The sequence below is a fragment of the Zalophus californianus genome, chromosome 4 (genome assembly GCF_009762305.2).
Source record: "Zalophus californianus isolate mZalCal1 chromosome 4, mZalCal1.pri.v2, whole genome shotgun sequence".
Taxonomy (NCBI): Eukaryota; Metazoa; Chordata; class Mammalia; order Carnivora; family Otariidae; genus Zalophus; species Zalophus californianus.
Genome location: NC_045598.1, coordinates 130,436,869 through 130,458,557, shown reverse-complemented (window position 1 = coordinate 130,458,557; position 21,689 = coordinate 130,436,869). Strand labels below are relative to the sequence as shown.

At 38.1% G+C, this 21,689-nt stretch overlaps 1 protein-coding gene across 9 annotated transcripts in view; it reads left to right on the top strand.

Annotated features, from left to right (window-relative positions):
* The window catches only part of EYA1 (EYA transcriptional coactivator and phosphatase 1), a 356,518-nt gene that overhangs the window by 294,671 nt on the left and 40,158 nt on the right, over positions 1-21,689 (top strand). For all 9 annotated transcript variants that reach the window (XM_027582479.1, XM_027582545.2, XM_027582507.2 and 6 more), the window contains one exon: positions 9,210-9,299. In XM_027582479.1, the coding sequence (XP_027438280.1) occupies positions 9,210-9,299 (90 nt within the window). The remainder of the gene's footprint in view (positions 1-9,209; positions 9,300-21,689) is intronic.

The window sequence follows — 21,689 nt, the reverse complement described above, 5'->3', positions numbered from 1 at the left end:
GAATCCATTATAGAATGTTCTTATCCTGTATACCCTTTCTCCTTGAGTCAAAGATAGTTGATTAGGAAGGAAGAAACTCAAGAGTTGTGGGGGTGGGGACCGGTAGTTAAACCATAAGTTCATTAATTCAGCAAGTATAAGCAGATCCACTGTCAGAAATAAGATGACAATTCTTGTTGCAAATACCCAGGCCGTAACTGTTTTTGGTGAGGCAAAGTTTTGAGGTGAATCTAAACCACTTCCTTAATTTTGAGATTTTTCTCAAGTATCTCTTCTTGAATAGCTCTCCAGTATTACTGAAAATGCTTGATTAAGGCTTCCTGGTCACTCCTAGTGAACAGAGTGGTAATCTCAGTGGCTCATGCTGAGTAACCTGGCAGGTGCCACATTTCTTTATTATTTTTTCAGTAGCATGGTGAATTTTAGTTTATCAAACACAGTTTCAAGCCAGTGAATGAATGTGATTAATCTATAGATGTGCTTGATGCTTGGCAGCTAATTTTAAAGGTAAATCCAATGGTCCTCCTTAAGGCTTGAGTTTAGCCTTAGGCATGTTCTCTGCAGGTGGTTCCCTTGCAAATCTCAGTGTAAGAATAATATTTAACAGAGGTTTATTTATAATGTGTGTACAATGTTATCTTGACTTGGAAGTAATTAACTATTTACATTAGGGAAAGAATGCCCACATCATGGAGCTGAGGAATGGAATACATTTTTCCAGGAGTCAGTCAGATGATTGATTCAATCAGAGTTGCTATTTGTGGAAGAACTGATACTAGAAGACCCTACTTTTCTCTCTTACTATGGTAGCTAATAATGATATATCATGTGATATTCTTAAAGCGCTTCCACAATTTATCCTTTAACCCTACCACAAACAAGAACTCTCTAAGGTATTATGTTATACCTGAAATGCTGGAGTACAGCATCATTTTGTGAGCACTGAGCATTTTCAGGGATTATATACATTGAAGGAACTAAATTTGTAACATATCTCAGTAATTACTGATTATTGCCATATATCACTATAGCCACTTGTTTTTAAACTTGTGCAGGGTCAAGATTTTGCCAAGACGTATTCCCCAAGCCATTTGCTAATTGGCTGTAAACAATGGATTTGGACTATGCTTGCCTGCCTATTCACGAAGTCTGACCTTTTAATGATTAATGGTATAGGCTAAGAGGTATTTGTGACTAAGTCAAGATCACACTGCTTGGGTATGCAAGTAATGTGTGTATGGGTTGTTTTGTTTTGTTTTGTTTTTTAAGAACACCTGAAGTTTCAGTTTAATTGGTGCAGGGCCTTGATCCTATCTGAATGACACTACCTCCTACTCAGCTCCTAGATCTTCAGCGTATGAAACATCTTTTGCTGGTTTCCTAGTGTTGGGTCATGTCTCCTAGTGGTAAGAAACAGCTTTGTACCAAACAGCTTGGTTGCTATTTTTTGTGAGAATAAAAGGCAGGCCCTCCTGGGAGTCGTAACACTGGGTGTTAAAAGTTTTGCTTCCATGCAAATCAGCTTCACTGATGACTGTGCCCTTAAAAACATGGTCATCTCAAAAATTTTGGCATGGGGAATTTATGGTTACCCTTATCATTGAATAGCCTGAACTTCACATCCAATTTGAGTGTAGAATGTTAAGGCACCTTTCTGTAGTGGAACATGGAGTGCCGTGCCTGGATTGACCTATGGCTTTTGGTGTAGTAGTGACAGGAATGGTAGAAATATCACCACTACCGGTAGTAGTAGCAGCACCAACAGCAGCTTCAGGCTTGCCGGGCACTATGTTCAGAATTTTAAATTACCAAATTAAAATACCAAATTAACTTTAACATACAGCAGTTTCATTCCCATTTTATTGATGAAGGACCTGAGGCTCAGAGGTGAAGTAACTGAACTTGACCACCACACAGCTAGTCACTGGCAAAGTTTAGAATCCCAGTCTAAACTCTGTGACTGCAAAGCTTGTGGTGTGACCATTATGAGCATGTGCATTTCTGATGCTCTTCTGCCCTTTCATGCAAGAGTTTTTTGCCCACAGGTCATGAACAAAATTATTTTAGAAGGAACACCTTTAATTTCTGTCCCATGCAGTGAAGGAGTTGCCCTGAGAATGCCTTGTGTTAGACCTGGTTTAGTATTAGACCTCGTTCTGTCAAGAGGTGAGCTGGATGGCCACATCGTAAGCACTGTACAAGGAGTTTCATTACTAGTCATCCTAAAAGAGCTCCTTGACTGACGCCTAGAAGCAAATGGAACAGGCTTGCAGGAACAACAGTGTCTTCATCTGGTGGCTGAGTCTCAGTAACATCAAATTTCTAAATTGCTATGGATTGCATATTTAAAGACCCTGATAATTTATCAAATGCTGTAGCTCATCTTTGAAAACAGGGTGACAAGAGGCCGTACCCTAGTCTTCTGCTATCCTAATACCCACATGTATTCACAGACACTCTTTTCCTTTATTCAAAACACATTATAGGAGCGCCTGGGTGGCTCAGTCGTTAAGTGTCTCCCTCCAGCTCGGGTCCTGATCCCAGGGTCCTGGGATCGAGCCCCGCATCGGGCTCCCTGTTCAGCGCGAAGCCTGCTTCTCCCTCTCCCACTCCCCCTGCTTGTGTTCCCTCTCCCGCTGTCTCTCTCTGTCAAATAAGTAAATAAAATCTTAAAAAAAAAAAAAACGGATTATAGATTTTCAACATGTGAATTCAGGACTAACAGACACAAATCTCTCTAGAGGCTGAATTTAATGGCATTTCAGCCCTTCCGTGTACTAATTTTATCTAGAATTTCTTTTTTCTCTTTCAAGCATTTTCATGACATGAACATCTAGTATAATAGCAGTCATCAAGCTGAAAAAAAAACTAATAATCAAGAAACAAAAAAATGACAATGGGCCAGGGATGCTGCTGGTGATTTCAGCATAAGATGATGACAACTTGAGTTTCTGTGGGCATTCTGTGTCCCAGAAACAGGAGGAAAAGATCTTGAGGCAGTGAGATAATTAAAGATCACTTGATAAAGGATGAAAGCAAAACCGTTGTTTTAGGCCTGGGTCTGTCCTCAGCAGATTTCATTGTTATTTAATTTTTCAGCTAAATGCTGCTTTCTGTTTAGTAGACATAATCGTCTTTGACTTAACATGCAATGGGGGGGTAGCCTCACATTACAACAAGTTCCTTCACTTTATTTCCATGACTTTAAGCATACATTTGCAATTTAATATCCTATCAAAATAATTTAGGAGCAGAGTTAAATTTAGTTCTCTGTGTGTATGTGGGATGTTGGATGCTGTTTGTTTTGCTTTGGTAAGGAACAGCTTGAGAAGAAGGTCTCCACTCAGGATGTCCTGGGCATAAAAGCTATAGTAAATTGACACTGTTTCTTGGTAAACCAAGAAAAAAGATAAAGTATCTGACTGTATTTTCTCTTTTTGAGCCTCTTCACTGTACTATTCAATTTTTACTAGGGAACTGAATTGCGGAACACCTAAGAATATATTTTGCAGAATGTTGTAATGCATACCACTACTGAATTTAAGAAAAATAAATAATTGCATGCTGATCTTATGCTAATCTTATCTACCACATAAGTAAGTAGATAAGTAAGGCTTTATAAGCAGCTGTTCTAAGAATGGGCTGCTCTTTCATCAGGTACCAATTAATCAGGCATTCCTAATATGTTTAATACTATATTATTTAGATAGAATCATTGTAGGACTCAAATGTCTGGGTTTTTGTTTTTCTTTTCCCAAGCTAGGTATCTAGGAATTTTTTTTAACCAATACTGAATGCTAACAATTAACTAAAGATCAGATTTAATTTTTTTCATTGGAATTATTTTAAATACTCTATTTATTGCTTTTCATTCATTTATTATTCCCCCAAACTTTGCAAAAGCTCTGTGCCAGGCATATTGTGCTAGGTCCCAAGGATATAGAGAAGGATGTGGGGATATGGCTCTGCCCTCCTTAGACAAGAGCACACGCAGCTATGGTACCCAGTGGAGCCAGGCTGGGAAAAGTCAGGGATGAGACTCTTAACTGATGAGGGGGCGATGGCCTCACCATACTAATGTGGGTAACCAAGAGAGACTGATTGTTTGCCCTCATTTTTTTTTTTAAGGGCCTTGGTGGGAATGTCTATCAGAGCTCCTCCTTTTATTTCTTTAATTTCAATTCAATTAACATATAGTGTATTATTAGTGTCAAGGGTAGAATTTAGTGATTCATCAGTTGCAAATAATACCCAGTGCTCATTACTTTCAGCACTCTCCTTAATGCCCATCACCCAATTACACCATCCCCCAACCCTCAGTTTGTTCCTGTAGTTAAGAATCTCTTAGGTTTGCCTCCCTCTCTGTTTTCCTCTTATTTTATTTTTCCTTCCCTTCCCCTATGTTCATATGTTTTGTTTCTGAAATTCCACATGGGTGAAATCGTATGGTATTTGTCTTTCTCTGACTTATTTCATTTAGCATAATACACTCTAGCTCCATCCACATCATTGCAAAGGGCAAGATTTCATTCTTTTTGATGGCTGAGTAATATTCCTGTGTGTGTGTGCACGTGTGTATATACACACCACATCTTTATCCATTCATCTGTCAATGGACATCTGAAAGACCCCCCTCTTTCATATAAGGCCTCTGCCTAGTCGTCTTTTGAAGAAAAGATTTCAATATTAAAAAAAAAAATAGTTTGAAAAACTATGAATTGCTCACATGTTAGGGAGGTAAGCAATAGTCGACACTTATGGGCCTTTAGTACTTGTTGAAGTGTTTGGATGTTTCTAAAAGAAATGGGAGAGTGACATTGTCATAGTGAGAGCCTGGGCATAGAGCCCAGGAAAGAAGACTATCACAGATATCCACAGAGGAGGCAATGGCTGGGGGCGGTGCGGGGGGCGGGAGGCAGAGGTAGTGAATATAAGGAAGGCATAAATTCCAGATCCAAGTGGCAAGATGTCATGATTGATTTGACGTGGGGTAAAGAGAGGCTCTTTAAAATCATGCCAAGGTTTGGGGCTGGTAGGTTGCCATTCTCCTAAAGAAGGAAAAGAGTAGATTTCCAGAGGAACTATGATGAATCCAACTTGCAGCACATTGAGTTTCAGATGCTATATGGGACATCCAGCTAGAAATGACCCCCAGGTAATTGATATGTGGGCCTACAGTTGAGATCTAAGATTTAGTAGAAGGGAGTGGGGTGATGGTTGAAGCCATGAGTGTGTTGGCATCTGTAAGGCAGACCCCAAAAGTGAGGAATGGATAAGACAGTCCCAGGGGCCCATATCATTTAAGGGATCGATGATGGGTACTCAGATTCTAGAAAGATACCTCAAAAAATATTAATGATGTTATAGGCACCAGGTAGGAGAAGTGTCAAGAAGATATTGAACAACAGTGACAAGTGCCACAGAGGGGCAAGTTCAGAAAAAAATGGAGACATTTGGCAACAAGGTTTACTTAAATGACATGTTTCTTGGAAGTGGAGGCAAAGTTCTAAATAATTTTTCAAAAGTGATATAACAAAAAAAAATGGTTTTATAAAAGCAACCATTTTATAGCTGCTGCTATGGAATTTGTTATTGCAAAGCACAAGAAAAGTAAGATTAAGCCAAAGACGTGGTGATTTTAATGTCTCAGCTTTGGTCTAAAAACTGTGGGTTTTTTCTTCCTTTAAATATGCCAAAATAAGCCATCAAGCTATGACTAATTTATTAACTGTTCGATGTTAGCTTTTGTCACATTTGACTTGTATCAGACATATTTGAAAAATCTGAAAGTATTACGAGATTTTTATAAAATAAATTTCACCTCAAAATGAGAATTCCAGTGTAAGCAAACCTATGAACACGGTTATCTATTTGCTCTTCTGCTAGTTTCCTCTTAAGTAAACCACTCTGAGTGAGGCGGCTGTGCGCCCTGCCAGCCAGCGCTGTACCACAAGCAAATCACAGTACTGCTGCAACCCTGTTTCCCTGTCTCTAAAATCACAAGTGGGTATACTCTAGAGCTCTTCTTTTCAAACTATAGATCTTGATACATTAGGGGGCCATGAAATGGAAAATTATCAGAGTGCACTCCACACAGTGGGTAACGCCTTGTTTTGACAAATTTATATTTCAGCTCTTTTTGTGGGAGAGACAGACGGGGGAGTGGGGAAAGAGGGACAGAGAGAGGAAGAAAGAAGGAGAGAGAGAATACTAGATCATTGTGTAAAGTGTATTTTTGACCATGGAATGTTTGAGAAACAGTGTTCTCAACTAGAGCCCCTTCCTATTCTAAAATTCTCTCATTCCAGTTCACTGTCAAACTGTTATTTCGGTGTAGTAAATGGTTCATAACAGTACTGTGGAGAGGCAGGTATAAAAACTGTTATGGAAGGACAGCTGATAACAAAGGAGAAAAACATTAAAAGGTAAATAAGGCCAACATCTGTGTTGTATTTGACCACAAGACTGAACAAGCCTTTAAAATTTATTAGTATTCCGACTAGCAAGTCATTACTGTAATTTATGAAGTAAAGTTAAAGTATGCTATATATTAACAAACAATGGAGTAATTCTTTTGATGGTGGTATAAGGAAGCAACCTTATCAAGGAGAAATCAAACTTTTTCAAAAGTAACAATACCATGGCACATAAATTCCAGAATTGGCAATTAAATAAATGTGGTGAGTTTCTTCCACCTTGCCACATAAAAAGATTCATTGCCGTGGTTATGAGAGAAGTCAGTGTATTTTTATTAGCCTGAGCTAGAGGGAGTAAACACCTTAGTCAGGTGTTTTGTTTTAGAAACAGCTGTTTGAACTTCTAGTTATTTCTGCTCTAGGGTTTATTTGAGCATTTGCTTTTTCCAGCACACTTTACTGATTGGGAATCCAAGTGAGTCAGCAATTTCTTATAAAACTAAGATTCAGTGACAGTTTCTCTTTACTTGTGAACTATTTTTAATTCTTCTACAACCTACAAAATCCATGGATTTTAGGTGGTATTAAGCAGGGACAATTTAAAGATTTTTTTTTTAATTTATTTATTTGACAGACAGAGACAGCAATAGAGGGAACACAAACAGGGGGAGTGGGAGAGGGAGAAGCAGGCTCCCCGCTGAGCAGGAACCCGATGCGGGGCTCGATCCCAGAACCCCGGGATCGTGACCTGAGCTGAAGGCAGACGCTGAACGACTGAGCCACCCAGGCGCCCCAAGCAGGGACAATTTAAAGAATGCTAAGGAATAGGACTCATCAAACAGGAAATCTGAGGGAAGTATTTTTAGTTGTTCTTCCCTACCCAGCTCTTGAACACTCAGTTCGTCTCTCTTTCTTTCCCCTCTGCCCTGTTATAAACCCTGGGGTGTTTGCTTTGCCCCTTTGCCGTCTAACCCCTGACTTTTGGCAACACTGTGTCTTCTGCCTCCTTGCCACTGTCGGTCAGCCGGAAGAGACAGGAATTGAGACCAGCAATGTCACCCTGCCCTATTTTCCCAAACCCTCAGCTGTCCCTCCTCTGCGACTCCTGAAAGGTAGACGACTGGCTTGCTGGCAGGGTGTGGGCAGTGCCAGCGGAGTGGGCGGTGCAGGGGCGGGGTTGACTCCTCCTACCTGGCCAGCTGATTGGCCCTGATAGCTAACCAGTCTCCGCCCACATCCCTCTGTCCCAGGCTCCGGCTCTCTCCAAGGTGTACCAACGGGTATGACTGTGTCCAATTAGGAGACGAGAAATTTTTTTTTTTTTTTTAATTGTACGTGAGAACAAAGTGCTTGTCAGTTAGCCGTCTGATTTGTTAGATGAGCAAACTGAAGATCAAGGAGGTAAGGACACCAAAGTGGGAGAGCAGAGGTCAAGCCTGGAGCCTGGATCCAGAGCTCTTCTTCCAGAGCTTCCTGCTCCTTCCTGAAGTCCGTGAGGAGATGATACTTGAGGTCAATACTCAAGGGCTTGATAGATTACAGTTACATGGAGAGCAGGGGGCAGGACACAGACAAGTCTTGAGCTTTGGAATGAAGGTAGTGTGCTCAGAAGACAATACACAAAACATACAAGGTTTATGCCAGACAGTGTAGATACACAGGGTGTACGCCAACAGGTAGGTGACATGTGAAGCCATAATTTCTCCAGTTAAAACTTCCCTAGTTAAACGATGATACAGGTGGATTCTGTACTTATTCCAAAGGTTTGCTGTAAGAATAAAATAGTATTCAGAAATTATTGTTTGAAAATGTTTAAATGTCATAGTTGTAAAAGCCAATATTGTTGTTAGAATGCCAGTAAAACCTTCAAAAACTCACATCACATCGTTGTATACTTTACGGACATTTTTTCATTCCTCGCTTATTATGCAGGGTCTTCACCACAAACCATGGTGTTTCCTGGATTTGATACATTATCAAAACACTAACACCATAAAAACTGCAAATATTTCCATAGCCCCTGAGTTCATCTCAGTGCCAGTAGATGTCCTCCGGATATGGGTTGGATGAGACAGACAGACTGCTCATCACTAGTGTCCAAGGCTTGAAGTTTTGGATGGAAGCCATTGTACATTTCAGAATGCTGATATTCCCCTTTGTGTATGGGACTGGCTATTTGATAATGGGATAGTGTCACATGAATGTCAGGATCAGCTCCCTGAGCTGGGCATGGTGCCAGGTGGTCAGAATGGCCATCACTTCCTACTATGAGTATACTCAAAATTGGCAGGCAGTCTGAATAAATAAGAAATAATGATAGTTATCATCTGGAGTAGAAATAGTATTTATTGCCCCTCTGAAATTAATCTATATTGTATCTATTTTCCCCTATTTGTAGCAATGCTTTTAGTTACTCTTAACGGGTTGTGGCATAACATAAATAATGCCTTCTCCAGCCACTGACTTTCTTGCTCCTGAAACAGACATATGAAACTAAATCTCCTCTACTTTATATGTCTAAGTGACCCTAGATTTTATATTTTTGTAATATTTTACGCAGCGGATTATTTCTTCATTATGCAAAGTGCCACCAACATTTGGGTCACTTATTAAATAAGCCCCTGAAGTCTGCGCCCTGGAGTTGGATCATGTAGTCCAAAAGCTGCTGGAGCCCCAACCTACCGATGAGTTTCTTGCTCTCAGCCATTCTCCATCCCGAGTCCCCCTATTGTAACACTATATTCCATGAACCTGAAGTATATATGTTCTTGACCTGAAAAATTTTTCTTTTAGGATCCACCTACATCAGTTTCCCTTGGACTACGAATGGAAGAAATGATTTTCAACTTGGCAGACACACATCTGTTTTTCAATGACTTAGAAGTAAGTTCTGATTATTTTGTATACACACTTCCTGGTGCATGTCTGAAAATTGATGAGTGGTCTGAAAATACCAATGAGATATTATTATTTCATGAATATATAGCTAGAATAATGAGATAATTATTGCTTATATGGTAGTATGTTTGCCTTCACTGTATTTCTGATTTTGCTTTATTTTGACTGTTGCCTTTCAAGGTGAGATTCCATGTGACCCTTGGTAAGGATTCAAATTTGATGCCAAGAATCTTAGATATTAAACTGTGTGGATATCAGAAACTACAGATTGCTCAGCTCCATAATTACTGTTGAGATGGGTTACCTTCCGAATCCCACAAAGTTGTGATACTGGCATACACTGTAGGGGTCAGACCTTTATCCTTGGGTCAGCTGCTTGTCTTTCTGGTTGGCCCAATTGTATAACATTTCAGTCAGGCCTCTGCTTTTGGTGTTGCTGGAATTTCTTACATCAAACTGCGGATGATTTTATTTGCTCGTTATAATTCGGGGGGGATCTTTTGTAAGATGGTTAATTAATTATGTTACGGGCACTGTCAAACATGGCAATCTCAATTAGCAGCATTCTTAAAATAACGAATATTGTTTCTCCTGTCTCCATCATGAGAACACAGGACTATCACTACACTTCACTCTCTTCTTAATAGAGACAGTTGTTTATTTAAATCCTGCTGTTAAGCAAGCTTGTGGTAGGCCTGCCAACAGGCATTAATCATCAAGTTGTTGTTTGGGTAGATTTTATAAATGTATGTTATTTCAGACAGGAGAAGAATCTGAAAGATTCAACTAGAACTCTTACTGATCAAAGTTAATTGGCAGCAATTGGCCTTTAAATATTTCCTGATGTTTCCCTTTTCAAAATCAAGCAAAACACACCTTATTTAATAGATGAGCCAAAATCATTTGAAAAATGCGTGTGTGTGACAGAACTTAAATGCGGTTTGTTCAACATCTGTCCTGTATTTTGATTTCTTTTCATCTGCAATGAAACTACTCATAGACGAATTGGCAACTTCCAGTGCAATAAAATTATTTAAATGTGCTTCATTTTTTTTCCACTCTTCAGTGAAATATTTATTTTTACACTTAGGGCAAAATACATTTTTTTTTTTGCATTTTAAAGTGTTTGCTTTTCTTAAGGAAATTACATGTAAGGCATTACTGTTTTTTAAGGTAGAAATATTCCAAGTGAGTGACAAGTTCAGAGTTGCCTTTAGAAGAGCTTAATAATCATTCTTATTTTCAAAAGCTGTTTCTGATTTATGGTTGTGATTCACTTCGTAAGAGAACAGCACAAAAAAATTCCATATTTTACTAGTATGTTAAAATTCTTTCCCCAAGTTTCCATTTGTTTCTAATGATACAGAGTAGGCTGATATTTTGTCTTGAATATAACCTTGTTACTCTTACTGATGTTAATAGGTGTTAATAGCACCCATCAAGAAGAAATTAGCAGTAATTTGCTATTGCTTTTAAATTCTACCTTCTTACAAATGCCAAAGCTGGTCTATGCAGTGCCAAAACTATGTGGTGAAAAGTGAGAAGTTAGGCAAAGTAATAATTCGAGATAATATAGACCGAAAAACTTCCAAACTTGGTTTTGGTATAACATAGCTGGATTTTTATTTGTTTACTGACATTAGTCACAGTGAACTATATATGGAAAGTGAAATAGTGCTCAGGTAAATACATGAAAAATACATATTGAAAGTTCTAAGCTTAGGGATGTAAGGGATATAGTTTTTCCATAAGCCCAGATTAAAACAAAAAGAAAATGAAGAAGTGGGGGGGGGGCGGTGTCTGTGCAGTCATTAAAATATCTGATTCTGTTTTGTGGCCTAAGGACTCCTCCTTATGTAAAATAGAGAAAGGAATAAACCAAATATAAAAATCAATTGTAGAAACATTATTTAGACTTATAACCTTACAAAAGTTGATTTTAAGTTATTTTTCTCAAGAATAATATAAAGGTGTCAGCAAAAGTATCAATGAAATATCCATTTAGCCTGTCTTTGAAAATTGTTTACTTGCTCTAGATTTACCCGATATTTTAAAAATAAATTGGTTCTTATACTTATTTCAATCTTTCATTTTATATTTTTCTAATGTAACAAACCTGGGACTGGTCAAAATATTTGTTTCTTTCAAAATAAAAAGCAAAATTATCTCCTGGGAAAAATAAATGTATTGGCATTATATTCCCAAGAAAACCAAAATTATCTCATCAGGCAGAAATGGTGTGGTAATGCTTGATTTCACACTCTAATAAGCAATGTGCTGCGATAGGGGACATGGATATTTTAGCATATTTAAATTACATGTTTTTAGCGATACAAGTAATTTCAAGGAGATTAATGATCTATTGGTTAGCTTAAAGTGTGATTTCTGAACTCCAATTGTTGACGTTTGGCCTCACTTTCTTTTAAAATGTTAACTTTTTGCCAGCCACCCCTCTGTATAATTTGGTTAATTCACAGTTCTGGCTTGTAAGAGATTCTGAATAATGAAACACACTACGTGAGAGGCTTTCAGTAACAATTCTTGTATTATCTTGTATTCTGTGCTTAAAGCCGTTATTAGGATACTATTTAGGAAATTTAGGATATCATTTTAAAATAATTTAGAAATATCTTAATTGTATTTTTAAAATAAAGTTAATCATTTTTGGTTCTAAAAGTCTTGTCTGTCACCTATCATTTAGTAACATTTTTTAATAAAAGCAATCACAATTTAAATTAGTTGTGTTGACACTCGGGATAATAAAAAGGAGAAATTTGGGGGTTTTGTACCATTAAAAATATCTGACATGTCAAGAAACAGGAGTGACAGGGAGACATAATTATCAAAGGAAATAATATCTTCCCCCACCAGAGAAGGGTTTAGACTTTAGTTCCATAGTGTACTTCTGGCTTTCCTATTTCTAAGTCTGACTAACGTCCTGCATATCATTTTACCAAAAGGTCTCCGCGTGCAATACAATGATGCTTATATGGAAGTCATTTTTTATGAATGACAGTATGGAACTAGAGGTGTTTTTTTTTTCCCCCCTCAGCTTCTTTAGTAAAGTAGGACTCTTTCCAAGTCAATGGAGAAAGTGTTCTTTCTGTTGGATTTTTATTGAAAGGCAACCTGCAAACAGAGTGAGGAAAGGCCTTTCACATACGATAAATGTTTCAGTTTAACTTGCCACTGATCAGTTCTCTTGCTGGATTTTTCCACAGTTGAGGAAAATATTTCATCGAGATGGAAATAAGTAAATAAAAATAAGGTGCAAGCTTATGGTGAATTTTCCATCTCTGTTTGGCATTAAGTAGTATCTTTTCACTGACATGATGGTGTCCATCATAACTGGTGTTGTTGACGTGGTGGCCCTCAAGAGCCTCTGCTCCCAGTCCCTACTCCCCAACTGCAGGAATCAGGGCTGGGAAGTAGCAGGAACACTCCCCACCCTTCCGTCCTCCCATGCAGGTGTTGTACACGCCACATTCATCTGGTTAAGTGTGAAGCTACATTGGAGCATGCTCCTTCTCCTAGTGTGTTGCGTAGTGGGGACAGTCCAGATGATTCCTTGGTGTCAGGAGTCGCATGAATATTTCAGGCCTTTCCTGGGCCTTTGCTAAATAGATTCCTGTCCCAGATCTGATTTTTAAGCACCTGCACTTGGTATCCCCTTGTTTTCACCTTTTCCACTAAGAAAAGCCTTGGGATAGAAGGTTCTCGTGTCAGGAGAGGTCAGTCTGTATTTGGTGAGTCAAAGGCCATGGAAAGGAGCTGGAAATAGTCTCTAAATAATGCCATGGTTTAAAGGAAGGGAGCTGTAATGATTTTTCTTTTTCTTTTTTTTTTCTTTTTTGAGATTTTATTTATTTATTTGAGAGAGAGAGAGAGAGCATGAACAGGGGCAGAGGAAGAGGGAGAAGCAGACTACCCTGCTGAGCAGAGAGCCTGTTGTGGGGACTCGATCCCAGGACCCTGGGATCAGACCTGAGCCAAAGGCAGATGCTTAACTGACTGAGCCACCCAGGCGCCCCATAATGATTTTTTTATAAAGCAAAAAAATTAGTTTGCCCCTTGGTTTAATTCAGTCTTTAAAATTGTAGTAATATTTTGTTACTCCAAACCTTAGGTTATCATCTGTTAATTATTTTAATACATGTTGTTTATAAATTTATTTTTAGCTAGGAAAAAAAAAATCTGTCTTCAAAGTATCAACCTTGCCAATGCTCGGTAGCTTTGAGTTCAAGTGACGCCTTCTTGTAGTGATCTAATGCTTGTGTTTCCAAAAGTGTAAAGATTTAAACTAATTCAGAAGTTGATTTGAGTTGAAAAATAGAATTCACCTAGAAAGTGCCCTTTCTCCATACATAGGAAGAAACTCTCAGGCCCACAGTCCAGCTTTTGTGGTGGGTGCCGGAAACTCTGGTTCTCTGCTGCAAGGGTTTTGTGGGTGCTTGCAGAGAGAGGACACTTCACGAAGAGCTTGAGCTGTTTTCTGTTTTCAGTCCCTTCCCCAAGCCAAGAGCCGCTATATGAAAATGTGTGCACAGATCCATATATTCCAAACATAAACATACCCATACACATATACACATACACAAATGTGCCACTTGTTGTTTTCAGCTCTGTAGCTGAAAAGGCTTTCGTATACTCATTTTCTCCTTATAAATTTAGCAAACATAGAGGATCACATTTTTTAAACTCCCAGGAGCATCCTTCACAACACCCAAAATATTGCCTTCTACATTTTGACTATTAAATGAATTAGACTGAATTCTTATCTGTTATATTAGAATAGAATAGCAATTTCTATTTCCTTCCCCCATGGAAGACAATAGAGTTGACTTTACCTTCCTGTGTTTTAAGGTTCAGTTGTTTGGCCTTCTCCATTTCCTGAGTGGACAAGAGTAATAGCAGAACTCTCAGTGTAGAGGGCAAACTATAGTTTTCAAGTAACGAATGATTATTAGACATAATAAATGAATACTGAATTTAATGATGTAATTGGTGCCTGAAAAAAAGCAATGTCCATATTTTATTATTATTACTAATGAGTAATTTTAAGTATTCTTCCTATGTCATTTTCTTACAAGATTCTGTCATCTTTTATCTGAAATAAGAAATAGAAATACAAAAGTATAGTCAACGGCTTAATTATGAGTTTATTTGAAAGTTAGCAGTCAAAGTATATATAGCTGTTTAACATAATAAAAGATACTTACTTTACACTGACAGCCAACATTGTACTTAGCGGTAAAATAAAAGAGGCACATTGTCATTACAAAAGGAAAAAAAAATAAAAATGCTTTGTCAGCACTATTATTCAGCATTATTCTAGGAATTTGAGGCACAATAAGACATAAGCTATAATGAAATGAAAGAGATAGAAATGATTTTTTTTTGCAGAAAATTTGATATACATAGAAAACTGAAGTGAATCTACCAGAATAGTCTTAGAATTTATAATACACCTCAAAAAAGTGAAGGATTATAGAATTAAATTAAAAAATCAGTAACTTTCTTCTATTATAGCCAGACATGCAAAAATTTTATTTATAATTTTAAAGTAGCAGCAGTAATAGTGACACCAAAACAAAAAATTCAAGAAAAGGAAAAATAAGGAGTAACCTATGCCAGAAGTTCTTGCAAGAAATATATGAATAAAACTTTGACATCTTACTGAGAGATCTAAAGAAAGATTTGAATAAAAGATGTCTTCCTTTCCTTTTCTTTTTTTGTAACATATTCTAACAGTTTTGTAAAATTGTCCCTAAAGTCCATTTGAAAGGATAAATAGGCAAAGATACCTAGAAGTTTTTGACAAAAAGTAATAGCATCCAGCTCAACCAAATATTAAATATTTTGTAATTCTACAATGATATGAAGATTTGTGTTGGCCTACATTGGCATTGGACTAACTATGGGGAGAAACGATCGCTCAGATGCAGCCCCAACTTCTAGAAAACTTCTGTATGTTTTAAATTAATCCAAGCAAATTAATAGTGAAGGAATGGATTATTCAACTTGTATGCAGAAATAAATCAATTAAAGAGTTAAAATGTAAAAGAATAAAAGAGAAGGTATAGGTAGATCAAAAAGAGATTTCACATTGCTTACAGGAAGTAAATTTTTGGGTAGCTGTTTGGTGCTAAGCCTCAAGAGCCTAAAAAAACTGCACGCATTTCACATCTAGACTTTTTACTTTGATCAGAGATAAAGGCAAGTATTTATAATAATAAACATTTCTGAATTATGAAATTCTGATAGTTTTGTTTCTTGACCTTGTTGCTGGTTACATGAGTATTCCATCTGTGAAAATTCATCGAGCTGTAATATATATTTTTTCAGTAAAGTGTTCATTTTTAAAAAGCACTGTTTTGAGGAATAGACGCATACATAATTTGCTGTCAACTCTGTTAAAAAAATTATATGTCCTATGTATAATATATTCAACTGCTATTTTTCTAGCAGAGGATCTGGCCCAATGGAAGGACCCAGTAGATATATATTGAATTACAAAATAAATGGAAGAACAAAAAATATATGGAAAGATACACCCTAGAATTTTAACGTTGATTATATCTGGAACTTGGGGATTTATTATTCTTATTTGTGCTTCTCTGTATATTCCAAATTTTCTGTAAAATATACTTATTTCTTTTATAATCAGGGTAGAAAACAAATACTATTTTTGAAAGCCATAGATAAAAGATAAACTTTTTAATTAATAAAATAAGGAATTAATATGTCAACTCATTAAGAAAAACATAAGAAAGAAATAGCTCAATAGAAGAAATGAGCAAAGAACATTGAACAGATTATTTGCAAGAGAAGAACATTCAAATTGTCCACACACAAAAAGGAAAAATGTTAGGGTTCACTTTTGGTAATCAGAAATGTTATGAGCAAAGATTTTAAATCAGTAAAATGGTCTTCAGTGCAGTAAGATAAATACTTGTGAACATTACTGATAAGGATATAAAGTGGTACAAGTTTTCAGAAAAGCAGTTTGATAATATGTATTCAGGAGCTTAGTGTGCTGATTTTTTTTTTTCCTAGTAATTCTACTTTTAGCTTCTGTTCTAAGAAAGGAGAGTTGTAGACAGATAACTGACAAAGTAGTGATAAGCATTCAATGACCACTTGTTCTGAATGCTTTGCGTACATTATTCCCACTTAATACCGTGAGGTTTCTCTGATAGAAGCACCATCATTATCTCCATTTGATGGAGGAGCTTAGTGAAGCTTGGGGGGTTAAGCCAAAACTTGTCTAAGCTCCTGTAGCTACTGAGTGACAGATTCTAGTGCAGGACTGGTGCTTTCTAGAAGTCCACTCAGCCCAGACTGTATCTCCCCATGGTGGTTTTTTCTACCTCTGAAATATAGAAATGTTTTAAATATCCAAAAATAGATTAATAATGAAATAAATTATAGTACATCTTCATTGAAAATTGTTTTAAGACTACATTAAATAAAGAGAAAATATTCATGGTCCATTTCAAGGCTCTATAATACAGTGTAGCCTTAATGTTAAAATGTACAGCATTATTATCCAAAAAGGTTACATACTGTATGATTCCAACTACATGACATTCTAGAAGAGGCAAAACTATGGAGACAATAAAAAGATCAGTTGGTTGCCATGGGTTGGAGGGAGGAAGGGATGAGTAGGTGGAGCTCAGAGGATTTTTTAGGTAGTGAAACTATTCTGTGTGATACTACAATGGTGCATATACAACATTATACATTTGCCAAAACCCATAGAATGTACCACACCAAGTGTAGGCTCTAACGTAAACTAGGGACTATGGGTGCTGATGATGTGTCAGTGTAGGTTCATTGATTATGACAGATGTAGCACTCTGATGTAAGAGGTCCATAGTAGGGGAAGTTATGCATGCATGCAGACAGGGTGCATATGGAAAATCTCTACTTTCTGTTCAATTTTTTGTGGATCTATTACTTCTCTAAAAAATAAAAGTTTATTAATTTTATTTAAAAAGTTTTGGCATATTAAAAATACTGAAGGGAAATATATTTTTAAAATCTACCATGATATAACTTCAAATTTAAAAATGAGTCTGCAAAATAAATCATACTATATGATCCTGTTTTAATGTATATGACATGAAAAAATAACTAGAGGTAAATATATTAAAAGTTGCCAGTCTGGACAATGGGGTTAGAAATGCCGTTTCTCTGTGATGCTCCAAAACTGAAATGCTCATAGCATTTTGCCATCTCTTTATATCTTGTTGCTTCTGTCCTTTATTCAATAGTTAATACATATTTATCAAGCAACCGTTAAGTGTCAGGCACAGTTCTAGATGCTGAGAATACAGTGGTGATTGAGTCAAGTTCATTCTCATGGAATCAGTGCTCCGGAGGGGAAGAAGGAGCTAAAAACTATGTAAATAAAATAACTTCATGTAGGAATAAATGCTATAAAGAAAAACAGTAATTGGGTCAGGATGGATGAGCTAAAGTGGGGCATCTTTAGCTGAGATGTTCAGGAAGTGGTATCCCTGAGGAGAGGACATTTGTAAAGAAACCTGGAAGTTGGGAGAGAAGCAGCTGCAACTACAGAAAAACATTCTGGAAAGGAATAACAAGTGCAAAGGTCCTGAGGTGGAAGTGTTTTTCACTCCTTCAAGAAAAAACAAGATCAGTGTGGCTACAACAGAGTGAATGGGGGGGACAGTGATAAAGTCCAGTTCATGAAGGACCTCATAGACTGTGGTGAAGAAGTTGGATTGTTTTTCTAATTGCAGTAGGAAGCCATGAGAGAGTTTTAAGCATAGCCATGATAGATTAGTGTTTATATTCTTAAAAGAACAGTCTGATTAGCATACGAGGAATAGGCAAGACTGAAACCAATGAGACCAATTAGGAGACTGTTGAGCCAGCCAGGGAGCTTTGGGCTGAGAGTGTAGCAGTTCTGGACATGGTGAGAAGTTGTAGGATTTACGGTATAATTTGGTGGAAACACTGGCAGGATTTGCTGAAGGGATCAGAGATGGGAGGAGAAGGAAGCTGAATCAAGGATGGCCGCTGGGTTTTGACCTGAGCAACTAGATGGGGGATGGATTATCTGAGAAAAGAGTGGGTTTGGGGTGATGAGGGTGTGGAAGAAGTTGTACCCAAGTATCTGGATTGAGCATATTAAGTTTGAAATATGTATTCAACATCCAAGTCAAGAGATTTTATTTATATATATATATATATATATATATATATATATATATATATATATATATATGTATGTATGTATGTATGTATGTATATATATAGGTTTGGATCTCAGAGGAGAAAAGCAAATTTGGAGGTATAGTTTTAAGAAGTCATAAAGGCATCTTATATGGGAAAGAGTGCCAGTTGAGAAGAGGGCCTAAGATTGAGTAGTAGACACTCTAACAATCAGAAATAGGACCAAGAAAGAAGAACTTTCAAGAGGGAGTGTTAAGGAATAGACAGCGAGGTAGGTGGGAAAGTATGGGGTACCACAGAACTCTAGAGAATAGGATTTCAGGAACAAGGGAATGGTGTGTTGCGTCAGTGGCCACCAGCACTGAGTAAAATGAGGACAGAGAAGTGACTGTTGGATTTGGCAAAAATCTTGGTGGTTAATCAGACTGGTAAGCACCATTTCAACAAAGCAGGATGACATAAGCCCAGTTGGAGTGGTTTGAAGAGAACGTGAGGATTGACAAAGTGAAGACAGGAAGGACTGAGAGTTTCACAGGGATAGCATGCAAAGAGAGGGGGTGGTGTGTGGGGGGGATCAGAAGACCAAGGGAGGCTGTGTCATTTTTCAGGGGAAGACACTTAAGCATGTTGGATGTCAGTGGGAATGATTCAGTAGAAAGGAAACAATACGTGGTATGGCAAGGAGAGAGAACAACTGCAAGAGGGAAGTCCTTGGGTAGAAGAGAAGTTGGATGGCATCTGGAACACAAGATAAGAAGAAAGGGAGAATTGGCAGGTCCAGATGCTAGCAGACAGCTGGAGTTTGGCAGTGGAAAGAGGAGGCTGTTTTCACTATAGCAATACTTACCCCTCTATTATTATGATTTTCTGTCTACTGTTCTCTATTCCCCACTAGACAGTCCCTTGAGGGCAGAGACAACGGTTTGGCCACTTGAATCTTAAGCTCCTAACACAGGATTTGGCACATAGAAGGCTCTCACACGTTTCTTAAATTTTTTTCAAAAAATTTTCAAACTGATAGTCTATAATGAGCATTCCTGCTTTTATATTTATTTCTTTATTTGAGAAAGAGAGCGTGTATGTGAGTACGTGGGCAGGGGGCAGGGGGGTGGGCAGGGAGAGGGAGAGAGACTCAATCTCACGACCCTGAGATCGTGACCTGAGCTGAAATCAAGAGTCAGAGACCTAACCAACTGAGTCACCCAGGCACCCCAGCACCCCTGCTTTTATAATTTGCAAGAGTTAACTTTTTACAAGTAGATAATTAATCACAGCCTTAAAATCATCTGAGATTGTCCAAGATGTTACGTTTTGATATCCTTTTCTTAAAATCCTATTTTCAAAATTCTAACGCCAAAATACAATATACATGGAAGAGGTATGATGTAAAGTCACATGCAGTGTGGTTCTAGTCTCAGGTTTAACAAAAAGGGTATTTTTGTCGAAAGATAAAAGATTTTCTACATTAAAAATGTTACAAGAAATAATTTCTATAATAAAAAAGGCTTATTTCTGAGCAGTGATATAATACTACCACTAATTACACAGTTAAGTTTTATTTTTTATTTTCTATAGTTAATATTTCTTGTAATTAGCAAATGATTGAATTGTAATCAATGACTCAGCTATTCCAACTTGACTCAAAGCCCTTTATTTATGTGGTTTATCTTACAGTGCTAGAGGTACCAGCAGTTGAACTCATGAATTCACTCATTCACGGAGGAACCCCTCTGTGCCTCAATTTCCTGTCTATAAAATTGGATAATAATAGTACGTGGCTCATAGGGTCTATGTGAAGATTCAGTAATTCTGTATTTCTAAGTGCATAGAAATAACCCTGGCCCATAGGAAGTGCTGACGAAGTCTAAGCTGCTGTTATTGCTGATGGGTATCTTCTACATGTCGGGAACCCTAGACAGTAGGGCTATGGAGGAAGAAGGGGGTGACTTAAGGAGGGGTTAGGGAATGAGATAGTAGCTGGGTTGCTTCCAAAATTCCCATGTAGAACTCCAACAGTAATCCCACCAGAAGCAACAACAACATCTGCCAGTGTTTAATTTGCAAATGCAACTGGTTCCAGGCACATCACACGGCACTTCCCCTGCTCTTTCCTCATCCGCAACCCCCTCCCACCTCCAGTTCCATGACAGGAGATTCACTGTTAGCAGCTAAACAGCTACTGTATCTGGCTTCCATCATGCTGTGCTGCTCCTTCATAGAAAATGAGGACGCTGGCTTCGTGTCAAGAAGGCACGTGTTTCTTTGCTTGTGCTGATAAGTTTTCCTTTCCTTGTCCAATTCCGGCCCTGTGTTTTGAAGGATGGCTCATGGAACTTGCTGGTAGTCCGCAGCGTGGAGCAGAGGCTTGCTGTGTGCGGAGTCTCATCGTCCCGCAGAGCAGCCCCTCCTAGAGGGCAGCCCCACACAGCAGTGGGGCTGCACTGTTGGGCTCAGACTGCTGACAGTCAAGGAGGGAAGACTGGAAGGCAGCAGGCTTTAGGGAAACTCCTCCCGTCCGTCAAAAAGCATCGACTTTGATTCTCCCTCAGCACTGTGAACTCCATCTCACTATCTCCAGCTTGCTTATCCATGTGGGAAATTGAAGTGAAGTGATTTTTGCCCAGAGCCACTTTGGGAAAGCTGGGGTCGAAGCAAGGGTTTCCTGCCATGGCTGTCTTGCACTAAACCTCTCTAGCTGTGTCTCATAAGCTGACTTTTGCTCTTTAGCAGCACAGAGGAGGAAGTAGCATCTTGGTGCTGTCACACATTGATGTCATATAGCAGAAAATGCCCTATAATGGCATTTTCTCTAGTGTAGTCTTTGAAAGCTTTGTTTCTCGCCATGTCTTCCGAACGGTAGCTATACTCAAACAACCCAAAATCTGTTCTGAGAAAGTTGAAAGATCAGTGGGTAGGTAGATAAATAGAGAGGCAGGCAATCACCAGGTGGACAGCCGTGTGCTTTTAAATCCCTGCTGTTGAATAGACAGAAATGTTTGCAGCCCCTGTATTACAGAGAAAGAGAGCTGATGTGCTGTAAGTGTATGCATGCTTCCTCCATTCTGGACACTATATGAGGCATCGAGGAGAAGAGATCAAATCTATTCACTGCCCTCAAGGAGCCCAGATGCTCCGTGGAGACAGAAAAGCAAAAGCACTGTTATATCACAG